Source organism: Quercus suber, unplaced genomic scaffold (genome assembly GCF_002906115.3).
Source record: "Quercus suber isolate HL8 unplaced genomic scaffold, Cork oak 2.0 scaffold_498, whole genome shotgun sequence".
Taxonomy (NCBI): Eukaryota; Viridiplantae; Streptophyta; class Magnoliopsida; order Fagales; family Fagaceae; genus Quercus; species Quercus suber.
The window spans coordinates 313,783-333,216 of record NW_027069947.1 but is presented as its reverse complement, the minus strand read 5'-3'; the positions used below and the strand labels follow the sequence as shown (position 1 = coordinate 333,216).

General features: G+C 34.4%; 3 protein-coding genes across 3 annotated transcripts; 2 read left to right on the top strand and 1 right to left on the bottom strand.

The window, feature by feature from the left end:
* The first annotated feature begins 8,141 nt into the window (after positions 1-8,141).
* Positions 8,142-9,439, top strand: LOC112034007 (borneol dehydrogenase, mitochondrial). The gene is made up of 2 exons (XM_024066790.2): positions 8,142-8,250; positions 8,474-9,439. Exons 1-2 carry the CDS (start codon positions 8,213-8,215, stop codon positions 9,243-9,245), a joined length of 810 nt encoding a protein of 269 aa, XP_023922558.2. The 5' UTR covers positions 8,142-8,212; the 3' UTR covers positions 9,246-9,439.
* A 2,945-nt stretch (positions 9,440-12,384) lies between these two features.
* On the top strand, positions 12,385-13,222 carry LOC112033977 (borneol dehydrogenase, mitochondrial). Its single transcript, XM_024066761.2, has one exon. The coding sequence runs from the start codon at positions 12,385-12,387 to the stop codon at positions 13,171-13,173; it is 789 nt and encodes a 262-aa protein (XP_023922529.2). The 3' UTR covers positions 13,174-13,222.
* Positions 13,223-15,170: 1,948 nt separating this feature from the next.
* On the bottom strand, positions 15,171-18,159 carry LOC112025822 (cytochrome b-c1 complex subunit 8). Its single transcript, XM_024058507.2, has 2 exons — positions 17,884-18,159; positions 15,171-15,477 (listed from the first exon to the last, which is right to left on the bottom strand). Exons 1-2 carry the CDS (start codon positions 18,051-18,053, stop codon positions 15,429-15,431), a joined length of 219 nt encoding a protein of 72 aa, XP_023914275.1. The 5' UTR covers positions 18,054-18,159; the 3' UTR covers positions 15,171-15,428.
* Positions 18,160-19,434: the final 1,275 nt, after the last annotated feature.

The following is a 19,434-nucleotide window of genomic DNA, read 5'->3' as shown; positions in this document are numbered from 1 at the left end:
CAATTTATTATTTTTTATCCCCCACTTTTAAATGTCTACCTCTCTCTCTCTCTCTCTCTCTCTCTCTCTCTCTCTCTCTCTCTCTCTCTCTCTCTCTCTCTCTCTCTCTCTCTCGATGGTGGTGTTTATCTAGCAGGGGTCATGGGTCCAACGTGGGTCTGGCAATGACATGGAGGTTTTTGGTTTCTAGATCAAGGTGGCAGTTAAGGTGGAGGTTTCCAGGTTTCTAGATAAGCAATCTGGTGGCATGGCGAGGTTGTTGCATTTCTCTAGGGGCGCGGTTTGGTGGGTCCTGTGATGGAGGCGTGGTGGGGTGGGTCTGATTTTGGTTCTGATTTGGGTGGTTCTGATTAGGTTCCAATTTCGTTGATGTTGCTGGATTGGTGTGGGTCCTTCTTTTGCTAGGTTTTGTTAGTCATTTGTGGGTTTTGTTTGGTGCCAATTTTAGTTATATTGTTGGATTGGTGTGGGTCCGATTTTGCTGGGTTTTGTTGTTCATTTGTGAGATTTGTTTGTTTTCGATTTTGGTGATATTGTTGGATTGGTGTAGGTTTGATTTTGCTAGGTTTTGTTGGTCATTTGTGGGTTTTGTTTTGGTAGTGGTGGGTGGTGGGCAATGAGGCTGGGGTGATTCGCTTAAGTGTCGGTAGCTTTTTTGGGTTTGTTCATGGTAGAGGTGGTGGTAGCAAGTGGTTGCAGTGGAAGAGAGACAAAAATTGGAGAGAGGAGAGAGATGGGAGAGAATATATGTGGTTTTGGGTTATATTATTTTTTTTATTGTATAGATATATTATTTTAATGTGTTATATAATAAATAAAAGTTGGGATGTTAGGTGTATTGTAAAATGATATGGCATAATAGATAAAGTAGCTTTTGAGATGGTAAAATAGAATAGTTTGAAGATACCATATGCTAATGCTCAATTTTAGGCAGAGAAAAACCCTTTTCCTATCCTTTTATATATATATATATATATATATGGTGGCACTTTTGTAATTTGTCAATTATGGGGGCATGCGTCCTATTTGTATTCTTTAGACGTGTATGGAAGTGTGGAACCGAAAAATTATTGTGTAGTCCTAGACTATATACCCTCCTTCTCACATAGGAGTGGGCTCTGTGGGCAGAACCCACTCCTCTGTGAAAGGAAGGGATTATAGTCCAGGATTACACAATAACAACCCGTATAGAACCTACATCTACGTCAGATGATCCCTCTAAATTTATATATATGTATATATATATACTCTCTTGAAATACTTTTCATTTTAATAAAAAAGCTTGAAATACTTTAAAGTCAAAACCACATTAATGATTTTTTTAAGGACCTTTATATGTTTATATTGTACTCGCAATATAACAAAGCGACCACACACAACACTTTTAGATACCATGTTTGATTCTACAGTTTTTACAGAGAGTAAATGCTAAAAGAAAGTAAGAGGTAGTGGTCCTAATGGATGCCACCAAAGTATTTAGATTTTTTTTTTTCATATTTGACATCTGAGTTTTGTTGGATGAATACTTTCTCATTGAATGTAATTTTTACGTCAGATGATCCCTCTAAATTTATATATATATATATATATATATATATACTCTCTTGAAATACTTTTCATTTTAATAAAAAAGCTTGAAATACTTTAAAGTCAAAACCACATTAATGATTTTTTTAAGGACCTTTATATGTTTATATTGTACTCGCAATATAACAAAGCGACCACACACAACACTTTTAGATACCATGTTTGATTCTAGAGTTTTTACAGAGAGTAAATGCTAAAAGAAAGTAAGAGGTAGTGGTCCTAATGGATGCCACCAAAGTATTTAGATTTTTTTTTTCATATTTGACATCTGAGTTTTGTTGGATGAATACTTTCTCATTGAATGTCACTCTATTTGCTTTTTTTTTTTCCTCATAGAATTCTCAGTAGAACTTTAGAAAATTTTCTTTTGTCATTAAGTTTTTTTTTTTCAATAACATCTTTTGTTAGTTGTTATTTTGTTGTTCCATATTTCATAAAAGTCTAAACATGGTTGAAACATAAGTAGTATGTCTTTATTTCATCTTATGAAAAAGACACAATATGATTATTTTTTCAAAATATGTATATCTTTGTTTCGTATTATAAATAGTAATTTTAATTTATTTTTTTACAAATTGTAGCATTGAACATAGTAAAGATATTTAACAAATATTAACTATCTATTGCATTGCATGAATTAGCGACTAGTGTCTTTAATTTATGAAGTATCTTGCTAGAGGCAGGCAATTGTAGCCAATTTGGGTTAAAAGTACACAATGAGCAAAATTACAACATTGCATTGATCTCTCTCTCTCTTTCTGAACCATTATCCATTGATTTATCAAATTTTTTTTTTCTTTTTGAATTATTGAATAAATTGAGCCACTTTCATAGCCCCAAAAAAAAAAAAAAAAAAGAATAAATTGAGCCACCCTATAAGCAAACATAAGACTTGTCTTAAAGGACTTGCATTATCTATACTAGTGTGTAACCCCGTGCATAGATATAGGTATATTTAAAAACAACCACAATTACACACACACACACACACACATATGAGTTAAAATTAAACTTGGTATGCTTTTGGGTTTGGATGAAAAATTAAAATTATTTTACTATTCAGCTTATTTTCGCTACTATTCATAAGTCTTATTGCACTTTTTGGCACTACTTATGGGCCACACTAGACTATTTCAACTAACTTTTACTTTTATTTACAGTACTTTCAACAATAATTTCTCAGTTTCAGCAAAATTGTAAGAATTACAATTTACACATTTTTTAAGCCATGAATTTCTAAAATAAGTAATAGTTTCTCATTATGTGTGTGATTTAGAATCAAGACGGGTGAGGAAATGTTTAAAGAAAGAGGAGAGCTTAAGACTTTTTTTCTTTTTTTTAAGAAGCTTAAGACTCTATTGAGTAAATATAGAAGTGTGCAGGAGAGGTTTTCTTGCCTAGGTAAATGATGAGTGTTATTATTGTGATCTTCCTAACTTCTGTGTTTGTTAATACATTATTAATTTTGACACAAAAATTTAGAAGTGCAATGGACACATGGCGGAAAATTAGGCCTTCAATTTAGAATCCAATTGAACTTTCTCTAAACTTTCTCTTTTAATATATATGTGTATATATATATATATATATATAGAGAGAGAGAGAGAGAGAGAGAGAGATGATTTTTTTTTTTTTTTTTTATCAAACAAATCAAATCGAGAAAGAGATAGTAAATGCGCATGATTGTGTAGATAATTGTGAAAAGTTAGAACTAAACTTAAGGTCCATTTGAATTGAGGAGGAGGGAGAAGGAGTAGAGTAGCGTAGATTTGGCCCAAATGGGCCCTTAGTCTTACCAATGTCAATGATGCAAATCTTGACAAAATTAGTCATATAAATGGCCCAAATTAGCCTAACTTGATGTGAACCGGTTCTTATGGGAAGCAATGCTATTGGTAGTAAACAAACAGTGCTACTATGCTACACTTGGGAATGTAGGGGGTGTGACTTGCCTCTATATAGGTTAGTTACATTAGTCGGAGGGGTCACAAAGCAATTTAGTGATAGTCTTTTGGGTTTCATTTTCATTTTTCCTACACATTACACACTTGGGAATGCAAGGGGTGTGCAGTGGTGGCTCTAGGATTTTCTTTTAGAAGGGTCAATAGTGTCTTGAGGTAGGATCTTGTTGTGGGGGAGTAAAAAATAAAATGATTAATTTTTTATTTAAAATTGTCATATTATATACAATATTCTTTTTTTTTTAATACAATATTCTAACATAGTATTCTAAATAGACATAGTATTCTAAATAGAATACAATGCAACTATATTGTATAATAGTCTAAAAAAGTTATTAATAGTTTAAAGATTGGTAAGAACAACCATTGAATGCATAAATAAATATAATTAAATAAATAATCATAATTTTTGAAAATTAATAATAATTTATTATAATCATAAGTGATGTCAGTTCTAGTTTTAAATAAAAATTCAATTACAACTTGTTACATAACCTTTATTGTAAAATTATTGTGAAAATATTGTGTAAATAGCACTAAGCTGATCATATTTCAAGTTTATTTTAATTAATTTTAAACAAAATTTAGGGTCAAGTGTTCAAAATTTTATTTTAGGGAGTCAAAAAAAATTAAAATTTTTATATATAATCTTTTGTTTTTTGGGCCAGGTCAAGGGATTTATTTGAACCCCTAGGCTGGCTATAGAGCTGCCCCTCAGGGTGTGACATAGCCTATATATATATATATATATATATATATTTCTGTGTCTTATAACCACCGTAGATTGTGTCTTCTATGGGAGAATGAGCATTTGATGAGGAAGAGATTAAAATCCTTATCCATAACAACTTCCTTAAACTATTCTCAACAGATCTCTCGCATTCCTTCAGGACCTCGGAAGTGGCACAATTTTCTTGTGCCTTCTTATTTGAAGAAGACAAGGGAAATCTTAATAAAGAGGTCACATATGGAGAGATAAAGGCTAGATTGTGGGCTCTAAAGCCCTTTAAGGCCCTAGGAGTGGATGGATTACATACTGAATTCTTCCAGCTCTTTTGGCATGACATTTGTGAATCGGTGTGCAAGGAGGTAAGAAATATATTCAGCACATGGGTTGTTCCAGAGTTTTTAAACAAGACACTAATTGCTCTTATTCCTAAATGCCAAAGTCCTGAGACTATTAGTAACTACAGACTTTTCGTTTTGTGCAACTCAATCTATAAAATAGTTACTAAAGTCATCGTTGCTCGGATTCGACCTCTCCTAAGCAACCTAGACACTCCAATGCAATCGGCCTTCACTCCAGGCAGAAGAGGACAAGAAAATATCCTTATTGCTCAGGAGCTTATACACTCTATAGACAATGAGAATGGGAAGATAGGATACATAGCCATTAAAGTAGACCTTGAAAAGGCCTACAACAAGCTTGAATGGAACTTTATTCACAAAGTCTCGCAAGCTTTTCATTTTCCTGTGCGGCTAATCAAGCTTATAATGAGTTGCATCTCATCCACAAGCATATCCATCCTCTTCAATGGTGGTGCTTTAGAACACTTTAACCCCATGAGGGGCATCTACCAAGGTGATCCACTATCTCCACACCTATTCATTTTGTGTATGGAATACTCAGGTAGCCTTATTAAAAGGGAGTGTATGGAAGGAAAATGGACTCCTGTCAAAGCATCCGGAGATGATATTGGAATATCTCATCCATTCTTTGTTGATGACCTTATGCTTTTTGCCAAAGCTAGTGAAGACAATTCTGAAACCATCAGGGAAGTCTTAGAATGCTTCTGTGCTGAATCAAGTTAGAAGGTAAGTGTAGACAAGTCTGGATCTACTTCTCTCAGAATGTGTCCTTTAATCTGAAAGAAATAATTTATGAGAATATTGGCATCCATGCCACCAATAACCTTGGGAAATATTTAGGATTTCCCCTCAGACATAAAGGAGCAACAAGAAACCAATATAACTTTTTTTGCTGAAAGGGTAATCAACAAACTCTTTCGTTGGAGATCAAAATTCTTGTCCTTTGCGGGCAAAATAGTCTTGGTGAAATTGGCCATGTTTGCTATGCCTAACTATGTGATGCAAGGAGTGGCATTCCCTAATCACCTTTGTGAAAAGCTTGTTAAAATTAATAGGGACTTTCTTTGCGAAGCCTCATCGCAAGAAAAAAAGAAGATGCACTTAGTTGAATGGAACAAAATCATCAAACCAAAGGAGCAGGGAGGACGAGCTGGGTATTTAAGCTGTGAAAGGAAAAAAAAAATCTTGCATTACTTGCAAAGCTCAACTAGAGGATGTACTAGGAGAAGTATACATTGCTTCTCTTAGTCAAGAAGAAACTCTAAGGATCCAAATAAACTTCCTTGTAATGTAAACTGGAAAGCTATCAAGACGAGATTCCCAATTTTCTCCAAAGGTATATGCTAGAATATGGGAAATGGCTTGTCACTTAAATTCTAGATAGATAAATGGATGAGAGGATGTTTTCCCAAGGAATTAATTAAGGGACCTCTCAACAGATTGGATAGTATTATGACCGTGGCAGATATGATCTAAGGAAATGAATGGAACTAGGGTGCTCTCTCCTTTGAGCTTCCAACTGATACTTTGGACAAGATCAAAGCCACTCCCATCCAAATGTTTGAGAGTAAGGAAGACACAATAAGCTGGAAATTTTCATAGGATGGAGAGTTCAACTTTACATCAGCATACCTTTTAGCAATCTCGAATGATAATTAGAGCAATTCCTTTCCAAGTGAATAGGTTTGGAAAGTGGATACCATGCCGAGAATATTCTCATTTTTTGGCTTTGCCATCACAACAATGTCCCAATGAGAGAGATTATTGCTAATAGAGGTATTGACTGTGGAACTATTTGCCCTCTATACAGAAACCGCAATGAATCAATTAATCCTTAATCTTCTTAGAGAATGCCCCTATGCTATGCAAATCTGGAGAAAGATTGGAATTCCCAATACATTGGAAGCCACCTTCAGACTGGATTTGCCTCAATGGCTGAAAGCAAACTGTTAGAGCAATCCAGATATCCTTTCTAATGGTATCCCGTGGAAAACTTTGTTCCCCTTCTTGGTTTGGGCACTTTGGAAGCACAGAAACAAGGTAGTTTTCAAAAACATTACTCTAAATCCAGACCTTCACAAGACATGCATTAGACAGGCTGTAGAATACTTTTTTTGTGCAGGAAAAACACTTCATACCAAGAGCATAAGAACAATGCAAGTTTAGTGGATCAAACCTCATGAGGGCTGGTATAAACTAAATACTGATAATGCTTCATTAGGGAATCCTGGGAGAGCAAGTAGAGGAAGGCTGGTTCGAGATCACAGGGGAGCATGGCTGAAAGGTTCTAGTCGCTGCATAGGCAATACCACGAGTGTTATGGCAGAATTCTGGGCACTAAGGGATGGCTTGCAATTGGCATCTCAGATGGGGATTTCATGCCTAGAAGTTGAACTTGATGCAAAATTGTTGTGAACCTTGTCCTATCTAACTCAATGCCTAATAGAGCTTATTCATCCCTCTTGAATGATTGCAGGTTCCTACTCAGCAGGTTCTAGCAAGTCAAGGTGACTTAAATATTTGGGGAAGTGAATAGTTGCACAGATGCGATGGCTAAGAGGGGATACTTGCAACAGGAATGTTTTGTGATGTTTAACGACCCCCTCTCACATTATATTTCTTCTTTTGTAATATCTGATGCTAATGATGTGTATTATTTAAGCCGCTATGCCAACACTATGCCTTTCCTGGCTTCGTAGTTTTTTAATGAATTGCCTTATAACCCAAAAAAAAAAAAAAAAGTATATATATATATATATATATTATCACCAAGAGAACGATAATTTGTTATTTATTTTCGCTACTGACTATGATTTTGATTAGTGTTTCGATACCGTGGCTTTTTACTTTGCACTCTCCTTTTAGGCAATTAAACAACAATAGTGGTGGTATAATGCATGTGGGAAGATATGTTATGGTCAAGAGCAAGACTTAGGTACAGTACTTAGGTGCTATTCCTTTAGTTCATCTTTTAAGATTTTGTTATGTGGATTTTTTCTCATAGGAATGAAGTGTATTTTTTAGTTAAGTAGCTACGTGGCTAAATCTTAAGAGGGGAACTTAAGGAACAACACCTAAGATACTGTACTTAAGTTTTGTCCTATGGTCAAACATATCAAATCGAGAAAGAGATAATTCTATCTAAAAAAGGAAAGAAAGAGAGATAATTAATGCATGTAATTTTATAGATAATTGTGTAAAGCTTGAACTAAAATTAGTCCTCCCAATGGAGGAAGTACACCTTGTTACGGGTCTATGCTTCCTCTCTCTCACAAGTTGGTGGGACCCACAGTTGGTGGGTACCCACCAACTGTGAGAGGAGAGAAACATACACCCGTAACAGGGTGTATTTTCTCCTCCCAATGACAATAATGCAAATCTTGATGGAATTAGTCAAATAAAATTAGTCTTAACTTGATGTGATCCGGTTCTTATGGGAAGCATAAACAAACAGTGCTATTATAGTGTTATGCCATAGTTGGAAATGTAGGGGGTGTGACATTGCCGTTATATAAGTCTTTTGAGTTTCATTTTCATTTTTCCTACACATTACACATATTCTAACTCCATCGATCATGGAAAGTTTCTCAGTCCTCCCACCTGAAGCAAGAAGGTATTGGAAAATTTTGGCTATCCTTGCCTCCATATGTTTAATTTGTTAAAGAAAAATATTCTATGAAAAAAATCTTGAATCCTCCTCTCCGAGTAAAACTTTTTTGTATGAGTAATGTTAGGAATAATAAAAATTTCACTACATAACCTTTACAAACTTGCGTGTCATATTCATATTGTTGACTAATAAAAGTGAGAGATAATGTCTTGTAAACATTTGACAGGCTAGAAGGAAAAGTAGCACTAATTACTGGTGGGGCAAGCGGTGTTGGTGCATCCACTGCAAGACTATTCTCCAAACATGGAGCTAAAGTTGTAATCGCAGACATGCAAGATGAATTGGGTCACTCTGTATGCAAAGAACTAAATCCTCAATCCACAACCTTCGTCCATTGTGATGTCAGCAAGGAAACTGACGTGGAAAATGCTGTTAACCATGCTGTTTCCATGTACGGTAAGCTAGACATTATGTACAACAATGCTGGTATTGGTGGAGAAAACAAATACAACATCCTTGAAAACACCCAGGCTGATTTTGAGCAAGTGATGAGAGTGAACCTGGTAGGTGTTTTCCTCGGTACCAAACATGCAGCCCGTGTGATGATCCCAGCTGGCAAAGGCAGTATAATCAGTACTGTTAGTGTATCCTCAATCATGGGAGGCCTTGCGCCGCCTGCCTACACAAGCTCAAAAACTGCCGTGATTGGATTAATGAAAAATACAGCAGTGGAGCTCGGACGTTATGGCATTCGTGTGAATTGTGTGTCACCCTACGTGATTTTAACACCTTTGGCAAAGGATTTCGTTAGGCAGTATGAAGAGGGAACTTTAAATCTTTATTCCAACCTCAAGGGTGAGGTTCTCAAGCCAGAGGGTGTGGCTGAGGCTGCGCTTTTTCTTGGAAGTGATGACTCAAAATATGTGAGTGGGCATAATCTTGTCATAGACGGAGGCTTCAGCATTGTGAATACAGGCTTTTGTATGTATCCACAATAAAAGAACAAGATGGGAAGTTTAAATGAACCAAAAAATTCATTGAAATTTATTGTTTCTGAGTACATGTGAAATTTTCCATGTATTACTCAGTGCTTCTTGTAATAATCTAATAAAACTAGCATCTTTACACGCGCTATGCGGGTGTTTAGAGCCTCTTCATTTTTTTTATATAATAAATCATTCTTATTTCTTTATTTTACTTTTTTCCGTGGAGAATTCTAAAGGTGTTACCTACTTGTGTATATATATGTGTGTGTAAAAGAAGAATTTCTCTTTTCTTAATTATTTTTAAAATAATGCATTTGAGTAAGAAATTCAGTAATCCTTGATGCCGTTTGACATGTTTCATTAGAATGCATCAATTTCTAGCTAATGAAAAACATTTTTTTTTTCAATAAGTATTATTGGACAATACCTGATTTTGATGTTCTATTTTATAGTTACAACTTACAATGTTAAATAGTGAACAGGGAATTGATTTCTATTAGTGAACAGAAAATAGGCAATAGGTTTAAAGGGTTAACTCGATAAGACCATGATAATAGACGGATTAAAATGAATAACAATAAGGGGTTCTTCCTAGCTCTTTTCCCAAAATGATCAAGTTGTACTATAAATAGAGTTATTTGTAACAAGACAAGTAGTTTTCTCAAGTAAGGATTTAGGGGTTTACCTTATGGTCCGTTTAGATTTAGGGGAAGAAGAGAGAGTAGAGTAGAGTAGAGTAAATTTGGCCCAAAATTAACTTATTTTTAGCCAACTCTACTCTACTCTCCTCCACTCCACTTCCTTCTCCCCTCTATCCAAATGGGTCCTTAGACTTTGTTGTCTTGCTTCACAATCACAGGAGGCAGAGAAAAACCCTTTTTCTGTTCATTTCACTATATGTTGGCACTTTCGCAATATGAGGCATGCCCCGTATTTGTATTCTTTTCACTAATATAAATATTTAGTCTTGCAATTGTATTTCTAACGTGGTGGAAGTCAAATTCAAAGTCATTGTGTGCAACCTATATTATGCAGGTAGAAATTTTTATGCAATCTACCATATAACGGTTAAAAAATGCAATAACATGTATTTATAGTCACTGATATTTTAATTAGTCACATGACTTTTTTTTTTTTTTTTTTTTGAGAATGGGTTACGTGAGTTATTTAAATAATAAGTGTGGATTTTTTTTTTTCTGTCACATGGTGGATTGCATTAAAATTAAAATATATGTTGCATAAAAACCTTGCTCTAATTTTTAAAAGAAATGGTTTTTATGCAACATTTCACTATATGGCGGTTTAAAAAACCATCTACATGTACTTATAGTCACATGATATTTTTGTGTCTAAAATGTAAATTTACATTGTACCGTACAATGTAAAAGAAGAATTTCTCTTTTCTTAATAATTTAAAAAAAAAAAAAAAAAAAAAAAGTGCATCTGTGCAAGAAATTCATTAATCCTTGATGCTGCTTGACATGTTTCAATAGAATGCATCAATTTCTATGCTAATTAAAAACAACAATTTTTTTTTCAATGAGCAGTCACTAGCGAGCCAATAGCACTTGAAAAACATAGCCGCCACACACAACACTTCTAGACATTATGTTTGATTATAGAGCTTTTATAGATAGAGTAAATACTAAAAGAAAGGTAGAGGTAATGAGTGCCACCAAAGTATTTTGATATATCTTTTTTTAGTCTCACATTTGACATCTTAGTTTTGTTGGATAAATACTTAATGTCATAGAATTTAATTTTTCTATCACTCTATTATTATTATTATTATTATTATTATTTTGCTCACAAAGGCAATTGTAGCCAATTTGAGTTCAAAGTACACAGTGAAGAAAATTACAACATTGCATAGAAGTATCTCGCTAGAGGTAGGCAATTGTAGCCAATTTGAGTTCAAAGTACACAATGAGCAAAATTACAACATTGCATTGATATTCCTCTCCCTTGTTGGGGAGATAAATATCTTAGACAGTTTTCTTGAATAATTAATGTAACATATAGAAATACACTTTAATCCAAAAGGCCTAAGCCTAATGGATATATGCTTAATTATATTATATTAATCATTCATTCTTCTGATCATTATTCAATATGAAACTTCACTCACATGTGTAACCCAACATCTATATCTCAACCATTTTCCATTGATTTATCAAATTAATTTTTTTTTTTTTTGAATTAATGAATAAATTGAGCCACCCTCCCAGCAAAAAAATAAAATAAAAATAAATTGAACCACCTGTAAGTAAACTGTACAACATAAATTGAGCCACCCTCAAAGGACTTGGATTATCTATATTTGTTTATAGCTTGGGATTGCTGGTTTGTTCCTTTAGAATTTGCTATTTCTTTTCGCTGATTTTGATCCTTTTAGGCAATTAAACAACACCAGTGGTGGTATGAAGCATGTTGGGTGATATTTTTGATCAAACATATCAAATCAAGAAAGAGATAGTAAATGCGCATAACTGTGTAGATAATTGTGAAAAGCTGGAACTAAAATTAGTCCTCCCAATGTCAATGATGCAAATCTTGATATAATTAGTCAAGAAAATGGCCCAAATTAGTCTAACTTGATGGGAACCGGTTCTTATGGGAAGCAATGCTATTAGTAGTAAACAAACAGTGCTTGTGCCACAGTTGAGATTGCAAGGGGTGTGACATTGCCTCTATATAAGTTGGTTACGTTAGAGGAGAGATCACAAAGCAATTTAGTGATAGTCTTTTGGGTTTCATTTTCACTTTTCCAACACATATTCTAACTCCATCCAGGATGGGAAGTTTCTCAGTACTCCCACCTGTAGCAAGAAGGTATGGGAAAATTTTGGCTATCTTGCCTCTTATGTGTTTAATTTGTTAAAGAAAAATATTCTACGGAAAAAATCCTCTCTCCAAGTATAACATTTTTGTATGCGTAATGTTAGGGATAATGCAAACTGTAAACATAAGATTTATCTCAAAGGACTTGGATTATCTATATTTGTTTATAGCTTGGGATTGCTGGTTTGTTCCTTTAGACTTTGCTATGTCTTTTCGATGATTTTGATCCTTTTAGGCAATTACTACATAACCCTTACAAACTAACGTATTGTATCCATATTGTTGACTAATAAAAGTGAGAGATAATATCATGTTAACATGTGACAGGTTAGAAGGAAAAGTAGCACTAATTACTGGTGGGGCTAGCGGCATTGGTGCAGCCACTGCAAATCTATTCTCCAAACATGGAGCTAAAGTTGTAATCGCAGACATGCAAGATGAATTGGGTCACTCTGTATGCAAAGAACTAAATTCTCCATCCACAACCTTTGTCCATTGTGATGTCGCCAAAGAAACTGATGTGGAAAATGCTGTTAACCATGCTGTTTCCATGTACGGTAAGCTAGACATTATGTACAACAATGCTGGTATTAGTGGAGAATCCCAATACAACATCCCTGACAACACCCAGGCTGATTTTGAGCAAGTGATTAGAGTCAACCTGGTAGGTGCTTTCCTTGGTACCAAACATGCAGCCCGTGTGATGATCCCAGCTCGCAAGGGTAGTATAATCAATACTGCTAGCATATCCTCAATCATGGGAGGCACTGCACCGCATGGCTACACATGCTCAAAACATGCTATGGCTGGATTAATGAAAAACACAGCAGTGGAGCTCGGACATTTCGGCATTCGTGTGAATTGTGTGTCACCCTACGCGGTTCTTACACCTTTGACAAAGGCATACTATAAGCTGGGTGAGGAAGGAATTTCTAATTTTTATTCCAACCTCAAGGGTAAGTTTCTCACAGCAGAGGATGTGGCTGAGGTTGCGCTCTTCCTTGGAAGTGATGACTCAAAATATGTGAGTGGACATAACCTTGTCATAGACGGAGGCTTGAGTGTTGTGAATTCAGGCTTTTGTATGTATCCACAATAAAGAATGAAATGGGAAGTTTAAATGCACCAAAAACTTCACTGAAAATTATTGTTTTGTGAGGCCATTTGAAATTTTCCATGTATTACTCAATGCTTGTAGAAATAATCTAATAAAACTAGCATATTTACACACGCTATGCAATTGTTCAGAGCCTCTTCCTTTTTTTATATAATAAATCATTCTTGTTTCTTTATTTTACTTTTTTCAGTGGAGAATTCTAAAGGTGTTACCTGCATGTGTCTATATACACACAAAGCTGATGATTTTTCTTTAGGACCTTTATATACTTTTTGCAAATGTGTAAAACATTTGCCGTCTGTGTGCCTAGAATGTAAATTTATGTTGTACCGTACATTGTAAAAGAAGAATTTCTTCTTTCTAAATAATTTTTAAAATGGAGCATCTGTGCAAGAAATTCAGTAATCCTTGATGCCGTTTGACATGTTTCATTAGAATGCATCAAATTTCTAGCTATTGAAAAACAACCATTTTTTGTACTTTTTCAATAAGTATTATTGGACGATACCTGATTCTGAGGTTCTATTTTATAGTTACAATGTTAATTAGTGAACAGGGAATTGATTTTTACTAGTGAACAAAAAATAAACAACAAATTTAAAGGGTCAACTCGATAAGAACATGATAATAGACAGATTAAAATGAATAACAATAAGGGTTTCTTCCTTGCTCTTTTTCCAAAATGATCAAGTTGTACTATAAATAGAGTTATTTGTAACAAGAACAAGTAGTGTTTGCAAGCAAGGGTTTAGGGGGTTTACCTTGGACTTTGCTGTCTTGCTTCATAAACCCAAGAGGCAGAGAAAAACCGTTTTCCGTTTGTTTCATCATATGAATACTAGACCCATTTGGTAGAGTATCTTAAACACATATTTTCAGTTTTTAAATAACATTACACAAATTTTCACACATTTTTTCACCTACACGTATTTCAAAAAAATACAAATAATATTACTCAAACTCCTCTACTAAACAGACCCAATCTCATGATTGTATTTCTGACCCGGTGAAAGTCAAAGTCAAAGTATGCAACCTACATCAGACTTTCTCAAAATTATTATCATTATATACGCTCGAAATACTTTAAAGTTACTCAAAACCATACTAATAATTTTTTGAAAGGAAAATGTTTTTATGCAACCTGGTTGTAAGAATTATTATGCAACCTACTACGTAACATTTAAAAAATCATGCTTAAGTACTTATAGTTACAAATATTTTATATTTTTAGTGAGTCGTGTGACTTATTTAAATAATAAGTATATATATATATATATATTTTTTTTTTGACGTCACATAGTGAGTTGCATTAAAATTGCAATCTAGATTGCATAAAAACCTTGCTCTAATTTTTAAAAGAAATGAGTTTTATACAACATTTCACTACATGGCGGTTTAAAAAACCAACCACATACATATAATTATTGTCACGTGACATTTTAAATGAGTTATATAACTCACTTAAATAAAACATGTAAATAATTTTTGGTTTTTTAACCACCACAGGTCGCATAAAAATTCTGCTGCTCTTTTTAAGATAGTGCACCTGTGCAAGACTGCAAGGAACTCAGTAATCCTTGATGCCGCATGACATGTTTCATAATAATGCAACGATTTCTATGATAATGAATAAAATTTTATTTTTAATTTTTAATTTCCTTTTGTTCTTTTTTTCTTTTTTTCAATGTGCAGTCACGATGGCACCAGCGAGCCAACAGCCCTTGAAAAACATAGCGGCAACACACAACACTAAATCAGGATTCAGGAGTATCATCCTTATTTTTGACACAACACTTTATCATGAGTATCATCCTTATTCTTAATCCCATTTCAGCTGCCGCGAGAATCCTGTATTACAGTATCATTTTTTTTCTTTTAAATATGCGAGTATATTGACTAAGAGACAGTTTTCAGTTTATTGATCATTTTTTGTTTAATTAAGTGCCACACTTACTGGGAGGAGACCTTAGGAAGAGTCATTGCCAAAAACTTCTGTTTATTAACCATTAAAAAGGTGCACTCTTAATTATAAAGTTCCAAATTACACATCACATTCATGCATTTGGTGATCAAGTTTGAAAATTTATTTTAAGAACACCACCTCAAACATTGTTCAAAATTCCCAGTAACTCAAATCTAATTAACTTGAAAGACGGAAAAAAAAAAAGCTTTTCATCAAAGTTGCAGCTAACTGACAAGAGGAGCTTCACTGCAAAATGGATACACATCTATGCACTTCAATAACGGTGGGCCAACTTCTCCTGTTCCTGGTAATGTTGGACATACCTGCATCCAATAGACATATAAACTCAGTCAAAATACCGAATGATTGCAACATATAATGGATGGAATCATGGAAGCCAAGGAACAATAGTTTACTTAGGACGATATATAGTTAACAATGGGAATAGCAAAAGTATATTCTTTTTTCTGTTTCGAGTGATATCCCATTACTCAATTTGCATTGATAACAATCAATTACTGAAAACACAGCTTACTAATGAGCTCTAGCTCAACTGACAGCTTGTACCCTTATAGATTACTGATAACACAGCTGGGCCCAAATAAACACTCAAATCCATTACTCTCTTCCAAGACATGATAAAATAATACATAGAGAATGATGCATGTTGGAAGATAAGAAGGAAGATGGTGTGGAAGTCACCAACCAAACTGGCACAAAATCATGGATCAACTATATTCCGTTAATAATGAATGTCTTCCTAATTCTACTTTAAAAAGACTAGTCTCGCGGTCACAAGTTGTTCACACTCAACATCTGCTAGGGCATCCAGGTACAAGTTCAAGTATTAAATTTCCCATTAATTACCATAATCACAAAATTTACATCATACTAAAAGATACTTCACATCCAATTTCTTAACTTTTTTTTATTGGTAATTGTTAGGATCCCTTGTTAAGTGCTATGCCTTGTTCAGAGTGGTGCTACTTTGCTAGCTTACGGTGTTGCTGTGTTGGTGCTATGCTGGAGTGCAAGTGCTGATGCATCAGTAATAGCAGTAGTGTTATGCAGCATTGGTGGTGTTATGCAGCTGTGAGCAGTTACTAGTGATTAAGGTTGTGAAGGGTATGTGTGTTAAATACACGCAATATTATGCATATTGTTAGATGGTAGCTGATGATTGTAATAGCTAGTGTACCTGTAACTAATTGGTAATATGCACATGTATTAATTCTCTGCATGTGACTAATTAGCAAGCTGCAGTAGGTAGTTAACTTATAAGTTTGTCAGCTATAGTTAGCTACTTGGCATGTACTTGAGTGGCCTTAAGTATAAAAGGTTACTAGTATTGGCAGGGAGGTCTTAGCAACAAGAAACATCTTAATTCTCTTGTTTATCTCTCTAACTTTCTAACACACTCTCTCTAGTTCTGGAGGCCAGGTTCCCTAGGTAATTACATATCAGTTAGTGTATGATCTTAATAGTAATACACCCGCACTTGATGAGTGTTGAACCCATAACGTCACCCTCCACCTTGCTCTTACAGGGAGGAAGCGCCATTTGTGTTAGAGCTCATTGGCCACATCCAATTTTCTTTTCTTTTCTTTTCTTTTTTTTCCATCTCTATATCTTTTTTTTTTTTTTAATTCTACCTTGCACCCTAGAATGACAAAAAAAAAAAAAAATTCCTGTAAAAAATTCCTGTAACTGTTAGTAGAAAACTCTTTATATGATCATTGTGCCTTTATAAATTAAATGCTAACAGCATAAATCAATACAGACTTTAAACAGTATCTTCGCTAGGAATGTGCATAAATGTTGAAGAAAAAGGAACATTTTAGAATAATATGTTTGTTAATGCTTAGACCAACAGCAAGCTATATGAAGAAGAGGAGATTGGAGAATTTCAACGATTACTAGCCCTATCAATCCGAGTATCCAACAGCCCATGGAAGAGTGACCTTACACAATTGAAGGAAATTTAGTACGTACATATGTATTAATGGTTCTGTATGTGTTCTGCAAAAACCCCAAATTGGAGGATCAACCCCCCTACTTGTTCAACCAAAGAAGTGGCAAGAAAATGAATTTCCCTCCTACAAGCAAGATGAGGATGCATACTAGAGTTTTGTTTAATGCCCCGGTAAAGTTTGGCTGGAGACGACAATTCAAGACTGTTTACGAGTGGTAATCCAAACAGATGTAAACCTTTAAGTTCATTTGATTTAATAAAACTCTCTTCTATTTAATAATTAAAACAAAAAATAAAAATCCCCCCTCCCCTTAAAACAATCCAAACAAGGGGAGTAGACTAGAAACTAGAAACCTCAAACCCTTGTCCATTGTCCCCGTCCCACCGTCAACACCAAAAGCCAGCAACAATACTAACCAACTATGCAAACCACAAAACTGCACCAATACAGATTCCAAATATACAAAATACAAAACAAAAACCACCAATCCAGAACTACATCACCAAAGAAAAAGTCCTAATATGCTACTGATTATAGCTCGAATTCGCCCCCAAATCATAGTGTTTCTTCTAAATCAAAACCCTAAAGATCCCGAATCGTAACAGATTTCTCTAATCTAATACAAATCCGACTTTAATTTGATCGAATCGAAGAGTCAAAATCAACAAATAACATGAAAGCGAAACCCTAAGATTGATAGTATAGTACAAAAATGTAAAAAAAGAGAAAGAGGGAGGGGTAAAAGTGGGAAATTACGAGTAGGTGCCGACGAGAGGAGCGAGGAGAAGGACAGCGCTGTGCCAATTCTCGGAGATCTTGTGGTGGATCTTGCCCGGAATGTCTTTCCAGAGACCAGGCATCACCTTTTGCTGGAACGGTGAGAGCGCGTACACCACCGCTTTCATCCTCACTGGTTGCTTCCCCATCGTCGTCGAGATCTTCTCTTCTGCGATTCGAGAACTCTCTCTCTCTCTCTCTCTCTGTGATTGTTTTGATTTAGGGCAACTGAAATGGAAACTAGCTTTCTCTCTCTATCTATCTACTCTAGAAGCTACGCTTAGAAATTTTTTTTTTTTTTTTTTTTTTTTATTTGTTGTAATTGTTTTTTTTTTTAATTATTATTATTGGTTTACTTTTAGATTGGATTTGGAAACTTGAATTTAGATTTTATATCAAATTTAAGGGTTTTAAAGGTTTAAAATATTGGTGGATTTTGATTTTGTAAAATCCAAATTCTTGATATATTAAGTGAGCATTCACGTCCACGTTTAGACGTTCTGCGTTTTCACCCTTTTTTGTTTTTTACCAACGCTTGGTGTGCATCAAGGCATATAAACAATTTTTTTTAGTGTGAACAGTAACCAAAAATTATTTTTTTATTATTTTTAGTTTTCAGCAAAATAAGCGGTATTCAAACGCACCCTAAGATAATCCAAACAAGATATTTGGATTTTAATCACTCAAATCAAAATCTATATACTCAAATCTTGCTATCGAAACATATAATTCGTGCATTTGTTTAGTATACAATATAAATCTTACATGAACATAGAAGGTAAACTAATAGTTTTCTTTTTCTTTTTTCTTGGGACAAGTTTTAGTTCCAAACCGGTTTAGGGTTATCTTACTCCAACTAACTATGTAACAATTGAAGATATCATTCATATGTAATTTTCATCACATGACTTGTATAAATAATTCACAAGGATAGTCTTATAATTAGCCACATAATGAGTTGAAAAAATAGCTTAAAATAAGTTGACCCAAATTTTGTCATTCTCTTTGGAGGTGACAAAGTTGATCCTAAAATCAGTTTAGAGAAGTCTCGTCCAACCTACCACATTGCGATTTATAAGACTATTCATATAATATAAACAAGCCATATGATTCATTTAAAAATTCATGGTATTAAAACCAACACATGGATAATCTCTTCAATCACTACATGGTAAATTGGAGGAAGATAGACATAAACCAATTTGGAGCTAAACTTTCTGCAAGAGAGGTGCTGTGTGGGGATTGGCAAATCTTTTAAATAGAGGGGGTATTATAGCATAGGAAAATAGTAACCTTAGAGTGTTAGTATTTCATCTTTTCACATGAGTAGGATCAACTATTAGCATGTGAGCAGGAGTATCAACTATAAAGACATTATACTTTTTTTGGGGGGAATCAACAGTAAACTTTATTGATTAAATATCATGGTATACAATTGGGAAGAGAAAAAAAATGGCATTCTTCAAACCAAGAAAAGGCTTCCTCTTTCACTTTGGCTACACTAGCAAAGAGCTAGAGTAACTCTATTGC

Bases quoted from the DNA above. Each gene is read 5' to 3' on its own strand.
- LOC112034007 (XM_024066790.2), top strand. From the start codon at position 8,213: ATGGAAAGTTTCTCAGTCCTCCCACCTGAAGCAAGAAG. The intron at 8,251-8,473 runs GTATTGGAAAAT...AACATTTGACAG, and splicing joins CTCCCACCTGAAGCAAGAAG to GCTAGAAGGAAAAGTAGCAC.
- LOC112033977 (XM_024066761.2), top strand. From the start codon at position 12,385: ATGTTAACATGTGACAGGTTAGAAGGAAAAGTAGCACTAATTACTGGT.
- LOC112025822 (XM_024058507.2), bottom strand. From the start codon at position 18,053: ATGGGGAAGCAACCAGTGAGGATGAAAGCGGTGGTGTACGCGCTCTCA. The intron at 15,478-17,883 runs GTAATTTCCCAC...TATTGGATGCAG, and splicing joins CCTCTCGTCGGCACCTACTC to GTATGTCCAACATTACCAGG.